General features: G+C 50.3%; 1 protein-coding gene across 11 annotated transcripts in view; it reads right to left on the minus strand.

Moving 5' to 3' along the window:
• The window catches only part of srpk2 (SRSF protein kinase 2), a 23,727-nt gene extending 9,621 nt beyond the window's left edge, over window positions 1-14,106 (minus strand). For 2 of the 11 annotated variants that reach the window (XM_086149409.1, XM_086149404.1), the window contains exon 1: window positions 13,688-14,106. In XM_086149409.1, coding sequence (XP_086005535.1) covers window positions 13,688-13,725 — 38 coding nt within the window. In that variant the 5' untranslated portion in view covers window positions 13,726-14,106. Of the gene's footprint in view, window positions 1-13,311; window positions 13,477-13,687 lie in introns of those variants that run through there. The other 9 variants (XM_086149411.1, XM_086149410.1, XM_086149412.1 and 6 more) reach the window with 8 other exon arrangements.
• Between the last annotated feature and the right edge of the window lie 699 nt (window positions 14,107-14,805).

Genomic DNA, 14,805 nt, shown 5'->3' on the forward strand with positions numbered 1-14,805 from the left:
CGTATAACTGACTGAATTGATACAATATTTGAGACAATACAATATAGCTATACAATACAACTGAGAATTAATATATAACAACATTTATTAATATATAAGTAATAATATAGCTTATAAAAGATATATGGTTGTGCCATATAACTGATAAAGAATTAATATATAATATAGTAATAATGAATAATATAAAACAAATGTTGAAATAACTATTTATATAATGAATAAAATTATACAATATACTAATGTTGAATTAATATATTGCAAATATTCATAGTCATAGAATCTTATGGGGATACAATATAGCTAGTAGAGAATTAATATACAATAATATTTATTAAAATACAAGTAATATTGAACTAATAAAGCTTATAAAAGAAACCTGTTTATACAATATAACTAACAGAGAATGAGAATATATTATATGGTAATAATGAATTGATATTTAATAAATGTTGAAATTATAGAAGTTATGTAACAAATATAATTGTAAAATATTGCTAAGAGTGAATTAATATATAAATTAAATAATATACAAAGCAATACATCAATATATATAAGTTATATGAATAATATAGTTATACAATGTTAGCGGAGAGAATCAATATATAATAACTGATTGAATTACCTGACTTGTATTAAATTAGCTCATATGATAAATAGTAATACAATTTGAGAATAACGATTTAATATTTAAAATAACTGTTATTGAATCAATATGACTCAATAATACAGCAAAATGGAAGAAAAATGTAGTTAGATCATTTGTTTGTTTACAATTTAAAATCACACACACACGCACACACACACACACACACACACACACACACACACAAGTATAAATACATAATACTGACAAATATCCCATCCACACACACACTGACCAAGCAGGCCTGAGTGTGTCTAAGTGTGTGTGTGGAGGGGGGGGCAGACAGGCTGTGCCGTCTGACACCTACGATAAATCCACAGCTGAGCAGTTCAGGCAGATTTTCTCACCCCTTTCCATTCTTGTAATAAGCCATTGCTAAACACAGTGTTATTACTGTGTTATTACACAATGGATTCCATACTGACATGAAATTTCAATATGATGTGGCTGTTTCACTCTCCCGTGTGTGTGTGTGTGTGTGTCCTGGGAGAGTGGTGAATGTTTTATACAACAAAGTACTGCTGGGAATTGGAGGCAAATTCACAATATGCAGATCACCATCAATACAAATATGTATCTGGACTGTGCGACTGTGCGAAACCAAGAGAACCCAGAGGGACCCCACGCAGGCTGGATCTGGGTCTTCCTCTCTCTCTCTCTCACACACACACACACACACACACACACACACACACACACACACACACACACACACATACGTGCCTGTATGGAGGGGGAAAAAAAAAATCATCTGGCTCCCATCATGTTGCACCCACCAATGGTGATCAATCAATCCAGCATTTCCTGATCGATTTCAATAGTGAAGACCAGCCCTCATGGCAACATGATGAAATGCTAAATGTGGACAGAAAAAAGGGAAAACACACACACACACACACACAGACAAACAAAGCCGAAGCTTTGTGGGCTGTTAGAAACTGCGGTCACGGGCGCAGACACATGATAGAGCCTCCTGGTGCATTGCCATGGCAACTGCAGCACAAATGTGTGTGTGAGTGTGTCGGGGGGGCGCAAAGTATTAACAGGATGGTGACGGAAACACACACACACACACACACAGGCACTGTTCTTCTGATGTTGCAGCTAAAGAGGAAAGATTACTTGCCATTCACATTTTATTGGTGTGCTACAAAAATCACACACACACACACACACACACACACACATGCTACTGCTGTGTCCTTGCAGCACAGCGTTGCGTCTTTGCCAAATCCGTCACGCAGGGCATCATTCATCATGTCCAGATCCAGCTCGTATCGTACCATTGGCCAACCACTTAGCCCCGCCCCCTACGGAACTCCCTGGACCCGAGCCCGGCAGCAAAACGGTAACAGCAGAAGAAAAGTAGGATGGACGGACGGACAGACAAATATGTAGGAGGAAGAGCGAGAGAGAGAGAGGAGGAGGGAGAGAGCGGAAGTCGATAAAAGCGATAGAAGGTGAGGTGGGAACACGGGAAGAAGGCGGGAGGCGAGACGCGGGGAAAGAGGCGGCCAGAAAAGCGTCCAAGGAACGAGGCGAGAAGAACCCGAGCAGGAATCCAAAGCTGACACCTACAGGGCCGAGAGGCGGCTTCACGGAGGTTCTCGTAAAGCGCCGAGGCTGGTGGCGAGGTGGCTAAGCTAACGTGGCCTTCGCAATAACGAACTCAGAGGATTTGATCCCTTGAACTTTCAAGTCACCAACGTTGAACTGCTTCTCCGATGTCACCCATGAAACGTACGTCTCGACAAGACCTCTGCTCCTCCTGCTAGCAGGGGTTCCAGTCCCAATCGTACTTTGTGCCATGTGGTTCTGCAAATGCAGGAGCCCGAACGCCGTGCACAAAGGAAAGCGTGTTTTGCTGAAAATGGGTACACCTTCGCGAGAAACTGGAAGTATGTAGAGGCCTTCAGGGGCTCCTGGAGTCCAGCAGCATGACAGAAGATGTGGCTGGTAGTCCAGTGGCCCTGAGAGGGATCATTGTGACAGTAAATACAGGAAGTTGCTCCTTAAGCCACATTTTTGGTGAAGTTAAACATATTTTTGGGGACAGATTTGCAAGACCTCTGCTCCTCCTGCTAGCAAGGGTTCGAGTCCCAATCGTACTTTGTGCCATGTGGTTCTGCAAATGCACTCAATAAATAACAATAGCAATGATTTGGTACGGTTGATGCTTATCCTTATATATCTATAAGGGTATAGCATAAGCTACGTCCGTGTGGCTTTGTGCTTGTTTTTCACATCCACCCTCAGCAACCACAGCCGAGGCGGCCGTAGCAACGGAAGTCAGCTGATGTCAACATACGGCGAAGGAAACACATAACAGGAAGACTGTCAAGACTGTACTTTGATGACGACGCCGATTGTTGCCTCGCAAAACCCTCAAAACAAAAAAACCCCGGCGTGGATCGAGTTCAACCGAGTGCTTTCCCTTCCTCTGGAGGCTTTCAAAGTGATCGGAAGAGAAGAATGTCTGGAATCTCCTCAAAGGAACACTGTGACAATGCATACCAGAGTGTCATCTGCAGAACTTCCGCCCGAGGGCAAGTGCGATGCGGCTGAGTCAACCATCGGCGCCGTCCGGCTGTCTCTTTGGAGGTTGTAAAAGGTCCCCCGGGAAGCACACCTATTTTTTTTTGTCTCTCCGGATTCATGGAATCATTATCTCTTAAAACACTGCACTCTTGGCTAGGAATTAGCAACTCCAGAAACAGCCAGGAAGTTAGCAACACAACAATCAAGGCGGGAAACGGTACCTCTGAATATTCTGAGACTTCCAAAAACTATTGCTTGATTGGTCAGAAAAGGATGGAAGTGGATTAGATTTGGATTTGAGGATGGAAGTAGGAAAGGGTGAAGATCTATGGAACATCTAGTGAGGCGTATTGAGACACATAAATGGCCGATGATCCTCGGAAAGAGGAGCCCGAACGCCGTGCACAAAGGAAAGCGTGTTTTGCTGAAAATGGGCACACCTTCGCGAGAAACTGGAAGTATGTAGAGACCTTCAGGGGCTCCTGGAGTCCAGCAGCGTGACAGAAGATGTGGCTGGTAGTCCAGTGGCCCTGAGAGGGATCATTGTGACAGTAAATACAGGAAGTTGCTCCTTAAGCCACATTTTTGGTGAAGTTAAACATAATTTGGGGGACAGATTGGGAGATAGGCCGCCTTGACAACAACACCGGCTTCCCTTTCTTAATGGGTAAACATAGATTTTGAAGAGCCTTACTGCCGTAAGCAACAGATGGAATATAAAAAAAATAAACATTTCGTTGGGCTATCACACTCCATCATTGGATCTTCGGTACCTTCCAATAAGGTGACCTTCTGAACAAATTCTTATTGACAAACCGAATACCCCGCGCTAAAATTTTTAAATATAAATTTCAGCTGTATTTGGTCCCTTTTCCGCTTGTGTTACGGACAAAGCTGTTGAGTGAAAACTTTCCAAATCTGCACCGTGGTGGCAGCGGCCTCAGGCCAGCGCCGCACCGCTAATATAAGTGGTCTCCACTTATATAGTGCTTTCAACACCTTGTGGTTTGAAAGTACTTTACACATTCACCCATTCACACACACAGTAACACTACCATGGCGCCAGAGCTGCCATGCGAGGTGCTAACCAGACCGTCCGTCCATCTTATCCGGGGTGGGGTCGCAGGGGCAGCGACCTGAAGAGAGGCCTGGACTTCCCACTTGCGAGGGGTTCCCCGGTCTCCTCCCAGGTGGGATCCTGACCAGATGGAGCCTCATCATGAGGCTCAACTGGATGCAAAAGAGCAGAGGCTCCACTGGGGGTCTTCGCCGGCTGGCCAACTGGACAATCGGGAGCAACTGGGAGTTTGGTGTCTTTGCCCAAAGACACTTCAGCAAGCAGGCAGGAGGGAATGGACATTTAACCACCAACCATCCAATTGGAAGGAATGCCCAATTATGCTGCCCCCGCCCTCCAAAGAGCTGGTTTAAACCATGGCGCCGGCTGAGACCGGAGTCTTGGCGCCATGAACCTTCAAGCGTGAGATGAAATAATTTGCAGAGTGCGCTTAGGGTACTTCGACGCCATGCTGTGCGTGGAGATGCCCCGGCTCCGCAAGGCGATGCTTTTCTCTGGGAAGCTTTGAGGTCGAGTCGTCCACGTGAAGGGGGCTGTTAAAAGCTCAATCTCGGCTGGAAAACCGGCGGGGAAGTGGAAAGGGGTGGGGGTTTACGGAGCGACAAAACAGATGGGAGAACGGGTTCCATTCGATGAAAGCCGCGGGGATGAAGTGGAAACTGCGGCGCCGCTGAAAACCCGGATTCTTAACCAAATTATAAAGGCCGTCTTTCCGCTCGAAACAAAAACAAAAACAAAACAAAAACAGATACAAACTGTGTGCCGGAGAGGAAACTGCTGACTCACGGTGGAAACACCACCAGGATGGTGGTGAAGAAACCCCCAAAACCCCTCACAGCAACACACTGCCTCAGTGCCTCGACGGTCGCCAATCAAATTTCACTCGTGTCTGACACTGACCATCGCGAACGTCCTTTCGACCCCTTCGCCGCACAGAGCCCGCCGCCGTCCCCCCGCCCTCCTCTGCGGCCGGAGAGCATTCGTCTGGAAGGCAGAGCGGCGTCTGCCTGGAAAGGGATTAGCCCGAGCGAGGTTTCCCAGCCTGTGATGTCGGTCGAGACGGCGTGTAATCTACCGGGACCACCGGATGGGGCGCAGCCAAAACCCCGATCCTCGTGCGCTCCTGACCCCGCCAGCCGGATCTTGTCTGGCTTGTTGATTTACGGAGGAACCGGTTTGAACTCGGAGACTCTTGTTTGTAAGAATTTACGCAATTACGGCTCGTAAACACATCGGAGCGGCTCAAAGAGCGCCACTGTTCCTCGTCTATTCTGGTTCTCCTGTGAGGGATCTGTCGCCTCATTGAGCGACAACATCACCGAAGGGAAACGACTTTTCCGGGGACACTGCAAGAAAGACGCCTTTCTTCAGAGCGCCGGGGTCGTTTTTGTTTTTCCAGGATAAACTGCAGTATCCATGAACAAGCATCCAAGACCCCCCGTTACTAGCAAAGCCTTCTGGAACAAGATTTCAAACTTGATGACTCACACCCATCACCGTGTCTCCTTATCACCGAGGTAACGGCTGTCTCCTTAGCAACGCCTGCACGGTGTCGCACGCCAATCAGTGAGACGTGGGCTTCGGGGGCCGCGGGTGTCCTTCGGCTCGACCTGGACTCTCCGAAGGTAACGTCTGCGATTGATTCATCATCTATCTTTAATGTTCCCAGTCTCCGCATCCTGTCGGCAGGGCAGCTGACTCATTCTCTTCGCCGGCTTCTGTCGGCGCGTCCGGCGGAGTCTACACAACAACCGCACCATCCCGTCTTCTGCATTAGCAGGCTGCAAATATACACCTCCATGGGCGCGGAGCGGCTGCCCGCTACCGCAGTCTTGGGCTCATTGCACGCCTTTCGGTTTGAGATTTTGCAACCATGACTACGCCGGCGTGTCAGGAAACCGCCGGCGTCAAAGTGAACAGCATTTGATGTCGCACCTGTAATTTTAGAGAGTTTCAAAGTGGCGTCCTATGCTTCTACGCAAACGATCCCTTCGTCCAATCACTTGCGGAGCGTGGACAATCAGTGTTTTTCCATGCATTTGGAGACCGCGGTGTATTCGGGTGACGTTTAAAGAAGGAAATCTGGTAACTGTGAGCTTTCCAGCGATGCGAGGGACATCTGCCACGGGCAGGACGTGTGAGTAAGGCATCACATTACAAGGATCTCCCTACTTTTGAAAGGGGAAAATAAAAACACCTGGATGAAATCCAAAGGAAAGAAACATTCAGGGACCCTCTCATCACACGCGGCTAAAAGAGGGCGGCGGCCGAAGGGAATTGCAGCGCTGAAAAACAAGCCAGATAAAACCGATTGATGAACCTGTACGCACTGGCGGATGGAGGAACAGGCATTAATGATCTTGCTAATAATATAAGCAGCACTGACAGTTACATGCTAACAGCTGAAATGACACATCACAAGCTCCAGTATTCAGGAGAGAAATAACAACGCTGCAGTAGATCAGGCCACGCCCCCTGGGAACCTGCCCAATGAGAGACACCAGGGACTCGGGAGAAGATATGAGGTTACTATCATGGGCTGATGACGAGGAAATGAGTGCAGGGACGATAGGAAGGCATCATGGGATGTACCTCAGCAGAGTAAGCCAAAGGCAGCATTACTAGGTGCTAAGCTAGCCCGAATTAACTTTGCACCGGATCACGTTCACTGGTTGACACACACACACTGCCGTGGAAGGCGCTAACCAGACCATCCGTAACAACTGGAGGGGTTTGATGTCTTGCCAAAGGACACTTCGGCAGGCGTGCGGAAAGGGTTATAAATGCTACTCATTTTGGATCAGCTTTCACTGCTATGCAGACGATCTACAGATTTATATGACATGAACACAGATGGACTGGATTCGCACCAACTTGGCATGAAGACTGAGGGAGCCGCAGATTGGAAGGTTGCCGGTTCGATGGCTGCACCGCCACGCATACATCGCCGAGTATTAGACGGACAGTTGTTTGTCAAGCACAAGCAAGCAGATACCGCTATAATGTACTCATTCATGGACGCTCCTACACATTTCCGATGATGTTAACCCGCCACAAAGCCAGGGACTGTGGAAGATGAGTCCACCCACCCGCTCTCACAATGTAACGGGACCCCATGAATGTTTAGAAAAAAAACGCCGCTTTGAAAATGCGGCGGTGGATAATCGCGTCCGGGCGCCATGTGATATGAGTCACGACAGAGCGTAGCTTTGATTTCCTGATTTATTGGCAACACGGCTATGCTAGCATGGATTTAAAAGAAATCATGGTGCCACTTTGGGTCGAGTTCGATCCACATCAAGACTTTCTTTGGGCTGGCAAGAGCTGGAGTACCTCCAATCTAAAGGCTGACGGTTTGATTCCCGGCTACTCTTGTGTCGTTGGCAATATGTTCACCGATCCCAATGTTGCTCCAGATGGCCGTCTTGGGATATCGTGCACCATCTTTAACATTAATTCATTAGCTATACCGCTTATTCTGCACTCAGAGGGTGGAGCTTATCCCAACTGTCATTGGCTGGTTCACCTCAGACCAGTCCATCACAGGGCCTCATATAGAAACATCCAACCATTCACCCTCTCATTCACCCGTCTGGCCAATTCAGGGTCTCAAATGAAGCTCCTGCGTGTGTTCGGAATGCCGGAGGAATCCGGAGAACCCTGAGGAACCCCACGCAGACACGGGGAGAACATGGAAACTCCACACAGAAAGGAATCCAACCAGGGACCTTCTTGCTTTTTGGCAAAGGGTGAAGCAGAAGCTCGAACCCCTGCGCCCCCCCAACTAAGCCTTCTGAAACCCACAAGCAAATCGCTGTCAGTCGATCGGCATGTCCAGATTAGTGTCCACGCGTCTTTGGATTAAGGCGGTATCGGCCTGTCAATCAAGGCGAAAACATGATTGACACTTTACGTTAGATAAACTGGTACACTAATCATTCCATCACTCCGTTCTCTGTTAGCATGCAAACCTTCGCAGGGCTCTGTGGCGCAGGCGGAGCGCGCACAGGGCTAGACCCCATCTCCGCTGAGTCGCCGGGCGTGAGCTGGGCTCCATCGGGAAGAGGAGGAAAGTGGCGGCGGTGCGCTTGTCCTTGAATCCTTCCACAAAATCTCCCCGCTGAGGGTCCCCTCGCCGGCTAACTGGCACTGACGATTCGTGCGTTACAGCTAGCGCCTATTTAGGAAACATCTCGCACCTTCTCCAGACATTCAACGCCGTCACACCTCAACATCCACGTGACAAGAACACTGACTCATCGCCTAAAACCCCGAGAATATCGCCGTCACGCAATGGAGTTTGAATGGCAGCGTAGCGGCGCGTCAGGAGTCCAAGGCAAAACCACAGAGGCTACACTAGCTGGAGGGGATGCAGCTAGCTGCATTAGTTAGCTGGGTGATAAGTTAACTAACTATTCTGTAGCAGCCAGGATGAAGAGCACCAATGCGGCAAGGCCTTCTCTACCATTTCCCATTTTCAAAACAATCCTATCTGCCAGGTCCGATTCCCCTCCCACCCCCCCAGTCCTCCGTCACTCCGCACCCCTCGATCCCCCCCCCTTCCATCCAGCCATTTTGGCTGACCCTGTTTATCTGAGGAAATGCCGTTGGGTTTGGAAGAACAGGCGGAACCACAATCATTAGCGCTACCGCCCACACCGCAGAGGGTCCGAGCGCGAGCTAAGCGCGTGGACTGACTTGCATGTGTGTGTGTGTGTGTGTGTGTGTGTGTGTGTGTGTGTGTGTGCAGTCAGCTCTACTTCCAGTTTCAAACATTTTCAACCGGTGCAAACGCCCTCAAACGGGGTCATTATCATTCCACCGCCTCGACGCTGCGGCGTCAGATTAGCGCCCCCCACCCCCACCCGTGACCTCGCATTACCCAACACGCTGCGCAAGTCTGCAGAGAGCAGTCCATGCTCCCGTCATCTCCCCCTACTTTCCTTCCTCTCTTCTCTCCGCCACACTCCTGCCGTTTATCTTCATCCATCAGAGGCTCCCCGGCCCTCCTCCATCAGTTCTCCTGGGGTTTCCGCCATCCCTTTCTGTTCCCTTTCTCTTGACGTCTCCATTTCGGCCTCCACTCTCTCCGGAGTCCTTTTTTTTTTTGTGCCCAGAACCCCTCAACCGCCACCCGCTTCTAGAGGTTTCTGCTGACATACCAGTGGATTTGCCTCCTCCAGAACAGTTAATACACTGATTGCAAGTAGCTGTGAGATATGAAAGGGGAAGTGCCGAGGGTCTGAGCTGTATGCTAGCTAGATGCTAGAGGCCAAAGAAAACAAGCCAAAGAGAAGTTCTCTGAAGTGTCCAGTTTGAATTATGTTCCAGGAAGTAGCCTTCTCCAGGGGAACTTCCTTGTTGTGCATCCCAACAGGCACTGAGGGACCAGGGTAGGGACCGGTATGATGTGCACACTGTGAAACAAAAACACCAAAGAAGAAGAGGAAGACAACATGGAGTTCTAGAAGCATGTTCTGATTAACAACCGTGGACAATGAGATAGTTGACATGTTTTTGTCTTCTCCCTGCACTGCCTTGCCGTGTGAAGAACCTCGTAGGACTCATCCTGGCCAAAATATCGATTTTCCTCTGCGAGCCTTGGAAACTGGACCTCTTCGTCGTTCCATTTCTCGCTGCTTCTGCCTATTTTGCCCCAAGAAAACATCTGATCGGTGAGCAGGAGAGCGTTTAAAAATGGCGCCCTGCAAGAAGAGTACCAACAATCACCAAGCACCTATGTCATAAGGGACCGTGAAAAGGCCCGGCCTCGGAGTAGGAGCAAAAATGGTGCCAGGAGCTGAAGGTCTCAGGCCACCAAGAAACCTTGTTCCTGAAAAGATTCAAGGAGCTCCGAAAAGTTCCTCCATTGAAAAAGGGGAAGAGGCCGTCACATAGACCCCCTAATTCCCTGGCGTGACCTTTGACCCAGATTTTGTGCCAAGCGATATCGTGCTGAAAGCACTGGCTCGCGATCAGGTGCGAAGGGCGCAGATCACATGACCGCTCCTACGGGAGTCGCGGGGGGGGGGGGGGGGGGGGGGGTTGCAATCGCCATAGCGATCTCGTCAGGCCGGCTTCTCGTGAGGTGTCTTATTCCCCTGCTGCTGGATGTCTGACTCAGCCGTTCCCATAACTGATTAACCACAGTGGATTCATTAACGCCAGGAGGGGGGCGGCGGCCATCTTGGACGGGGACACCGGAGGACGCTGTTTGCGCCGCCATTATTTATTTATTTATTTATCTTTTTTTTTTTTTTTTTTTCAAAAACTGGGTCGGCTTCGAGGACAAACAGGCCCCTTTCATTCAAGCTCCGTCGCTGAAGGACCTCCGGGGGGGGGGGGGGGGGGTTCAAACCGACAGCGACTGTTTGTTTACCGAATAACAACAAAGAGATGCTAGCTAGCCGCCTGCCAGGCTACATCAGCTGTATTGTAAGCATGGCAGGGGCTCCTCGCGCGTCCTGCTAGGCCTGCAGCGGCGGCGAAGACAGCGCGGGGGGTGGGGGGGGCTGAAAGCTATTTAGCGTGTGAATGGATGTGATGGCTGCCACCCCGTCCGCCCGGAGCCGCATGTGATGCTGCCAGCTGCATCAGCCCGGCTCGCTGAGGCGCCGAGCACAAAGCCATACTTCACACAGCCTCCTCCGACAACCCCCCCGACCTACATCTCTCCCTTTGATCTTTCCCCGCCGTTCTAGGTCTGTGCGACGCGTGGAAAAACAAACAGAAAAATGGCGGCGTCGCAACAACGTGCTCTCCGGAGCGACACGTCGTCTTCTTACTACGCCCGCCATTTTCCAAATCGCAGGGAAAAGGTATCGTCGGCTCACCTTGGGAATTAGCGTGATGCTAGCTAGGTCTTAAAAGCTAATGGAGAAGATAAAGGCTAAAAAAAAATCAGCAGCTTCTTAATTCTACATGAATACCCCACCAGTGGATTATCTGCCGTGTGACTTCTCCATCCCAAAGCTGCTAAGAGGTCCTTCGACGTTCACTTAGCTCTTCTGTTTTCCTCAGCTTTTCACCGAAGCATCAGTATCCACATGTAAGTGAAGTGTAGCTCAAGGGAGGTGAGCAGGCAAACAACCTCAGATTTGCAGACGACACAACTGTCATCTGTTACGGCAAGAAAGAGATGGTTTATCTTGTGAGAGACAAAAGTTCAGACCGAGCTGTCCCGAATTTGAAGAACACAAAAAAATCATGGCGGTTGACAAAGACAGGGATGACATGGCGGCCTTCATGATCGGGAGCGAGCAGATCGAGGAAGTAGAAAAGATTCTCTGGCAAGGGACTCGGCACACCTGAGATCAGGAGAAGATCAGTGATGGTGAGGGACACGGTACAGAAGATGGCAAACATCAGGGAGGGGCAAAGGGATCAGCGGAAATCCCAAGCTTAGGCTACATCGTGGAACCTGCCTCCCCATCACTTCATATGGAAGCCAATCCCAGACTGAGCATCAGACCAGCGAGAGGAAGGTGAAGGTACTGCAGACACCGCGGACAGAGAGCTTGATCAACATCAGAAGCTACCTTCTTCTTAGACATTTGAAAAGAGAATTCCGCCCCCGTGTCATGGCGCAAGGACAAGCGATGGGTTTGATTCAGGGACAAAGAAACGGCACAGAATCGTGGGAACCACCAACATCATCGGGCGATGTTGAAGTTGTGGATCCCTTTGTTTGTTGTCGCTTTGGTTACATGTGCAGCGCAAAGGAGGCCAGAAGTTGAGGTGGGAAAACAAGGATGTGGAACGGCTCCTGGGGCCTCTCGGATGGTGTCAGGTGGTGAAGAAGAGATGGAATTTCTTCTAACGGACACTGCTTGACGTGTGTGTCAGTCATCAGCTAATGGAAGACGAGGGTTAGCGTAAATCCACCTCTTCGGTCGGACTCTGCCAAGCCTTTGGTCTCACTTGCCTTCCTCCACCCCACCTTTTTGTCCTCCCACATGCAATACTATGCAGACGAGACTCTGACTTCTCCTGACACCTTTTGGCGTCAAGCCCCGAGCCCAAGCAACGCTTTGATTGCTGCTTTTCTTCTGAACATTCCTGGCTGTATATCTGACAAGGGCTACCCGCGGCCCGACTCTGGAACAAAGCTAGCTAACTCTTGACCTTTGCACGGCTATTTATTCAACCTTTGTCCCGAGAAGTTCCCATCGAAGGGATGTAGGCCAACCATCCCGGCGGCGTCGGCCATTACCTAAGACGACGTAGAGGGAGATGTATGCTGCTGAAGTGGATTGTCTTCCTGGGGCAAATGGGAGAGCAATTTTGCGCTTCTTGGGACCATATCTCCATCGCGTCATCGAACCCCCACCATGACGTCCACGCCAATGTCAGCGGGCCATAAAATACACAAGACCAACAATGTTTGCTTTCCCTGGGGGTGGGGGCGGGGGGGCTACAACAACAGAAGTCCATATTTCTTGACCTAGCTTGGTGACCGCACCGCCAATCCATTATTCAGGAAGTGTCTAGCGATGGCTAAGCGTCACTTTACACCAGCCTACTAGAGGTTCTGACCAGGAAGGAAGTACCAACGTAGAAGCTACGTAATTCTCATCTCTACCTTCTGTAGCACTTTTGAGGCAAATTGTTGAAAAAGAAGAAACTAGCACTAGTGCTGCTGCGTCAACCCAAGACTAAACAGTATTCTTGCTAGCTTCGGGTCGTCCATAGCGCAAGGCTGAATTCGGCAATCGTGGTCCCGTCCAAAGGAGCCCAAGTCAATCACCGGGCCGTTTGCTACCTTGGTGACCGGTCGCTAGCTTTGACCACCGCCAAGAAGATAAATCCAGGGAGGACGCTCGTTTAGTGACGCCACAAAGTTACGCGTCACTGTGACAAAATTCCACTCGTTATTTTGTAAAACAGCCAACTACACAGTAATAACATCTAATAACGCTGTAATAATGCGGTAATAACACTAATGTGATTAAACGCTAATCTCCACTTCAAAAAAGTGGCTTGTGAAAATTAGCAGCTTATGTAGCCAATCAGCTGTGTGTGTGTGTGTGTGTGTGTGTGTTGTCACCTTTACCTGTCGTTAACGCACGGACGCAGGAAAAAAAGGGGGGGGTCCCAGCCAATCGTCTCCATTACGGGATAGCGGGAGTGAGAGTTCCGTGCGCCTTTTGTGCGCGTCCCTTGGTGCGTCATCCGGCCCAGCCGCGCGTCTACTAGACAACGTGTGTGTGTGTGTGTGTGTGTGTGTGACGCTGCTTGTCACCGGGCCTAACGACTCGCAGAGCGATTCCCACCCCAGACAAAAGAGGGGAAAGCAGTGCGGGAGACGCACACGCACACGCACGCACATCCAGCAGGTGTAGACGCCCCCCCCCCCCCCCCGCCCCTTCCCCACTTCTCCTCCGCACCGCGGCCAGAAGGACGACTGGAGGAAGAGGAAGATGTGTTACCTTTCGGGGGACGAGGATTTCTCCGAGTTCACGGACATGAGCGGTGCGCGTCAGCCGCCCGCCGGCCGGGGGGGGGAGGGGGCTCAGGAGACGGCGGGGTTCCGGCGAGGAGGGGGTTACGGCGTCCCCTCTTCCTCCTCCTCCTCCTCCTCCTCCTCCTCCTCTTCCTCCCCTCCGCCAGAGGAGAAGAAAAGGATGGAGGCTCTGCGGAAGAGCAGCGTCGGATGTCTGGGTGTGTGTGTGTGTGCGTGCGTGTGTGTGCCTGTATGAGAGTCCGGCAATCTCACGCCCCTGCCTCCGTCCGTGCTTCCTTCCCTTCCTTCCTTCCTTCCTCCCTTCCTTCCTTCCTCCCTCTCCTGGCCTCTGTCACTTTCCCTTCCCGGTTCTTCCTCCGCTCCTCCCGTCTGCTTCCTCTCCTCCGTCGGACTGGGGAGGAGACTCCCTCCGCGCATGTCCGTCCCTCTCTCCGTCCCTCCCTCCCTCCCTCCATCACTCCCTCCCTCCCTCCCTCTTTTCCTCCCTCTCTCTCTCTGCTCTGCACAACAACAGAGCGGAGAGCCGGGCGGACCGTACCACTGCCGGCGGACGCGGGGGTGTCGGTCCCCCCCCCCTCCATCTCTCCCACTTACGACATCCGGTATCTCGGGGCAACGCCCCCCCCCCCCCACCCAACCCCGAAGACACCCGTCCTTGTTTCCTTGACTGCTACCTTAGGATGCTATATTTGTTTGCATGTGTGTTTTCGTCTGTCTGACCTCAATATTGGTGTGTATGTGTGTGTGTGTGTGTGTGTGTGTGTGTGTGTGTGGGAGGGGGGGTCCCTACAGGTGAGCGCAGTACTGGCATGGAGCTATGGAGATGATTGACAGACATGTGTTACCATGGTTACCACTCTGTACCCCCCTCACCCCCCCCAAAAAAACTACCAGCAGTTATAAACCAGTAATAAACAATAACTGACCTAACCAACTCGTAATAAACCAGTAATAAACACTAATAACAGTAGGAAATGCTGATAAACACACATAGACACCAAGTGACACCCATAAACTAGTAATAAAAAGAAAAACTAATAAACACTAATAACATCAGGTAACACTACTAATCCAGGGATAAAC

Source organism: Fistularia commersonii, chromosome 7 (assembly GCF_037954325.1).
Source record: "Fistularia commersonii isolate RoL2024-O1a breed Wild chromosome 7, RoL_Fcom_v1.0, whole genome shotgun sequence".
Classification (NCBI taxonomy): Eukaryota; Metazoa; Chordata; class Actinopteri; order Syngnathiformes; family Fistulariidae; genus Fistularia; species Fistularia commersonii.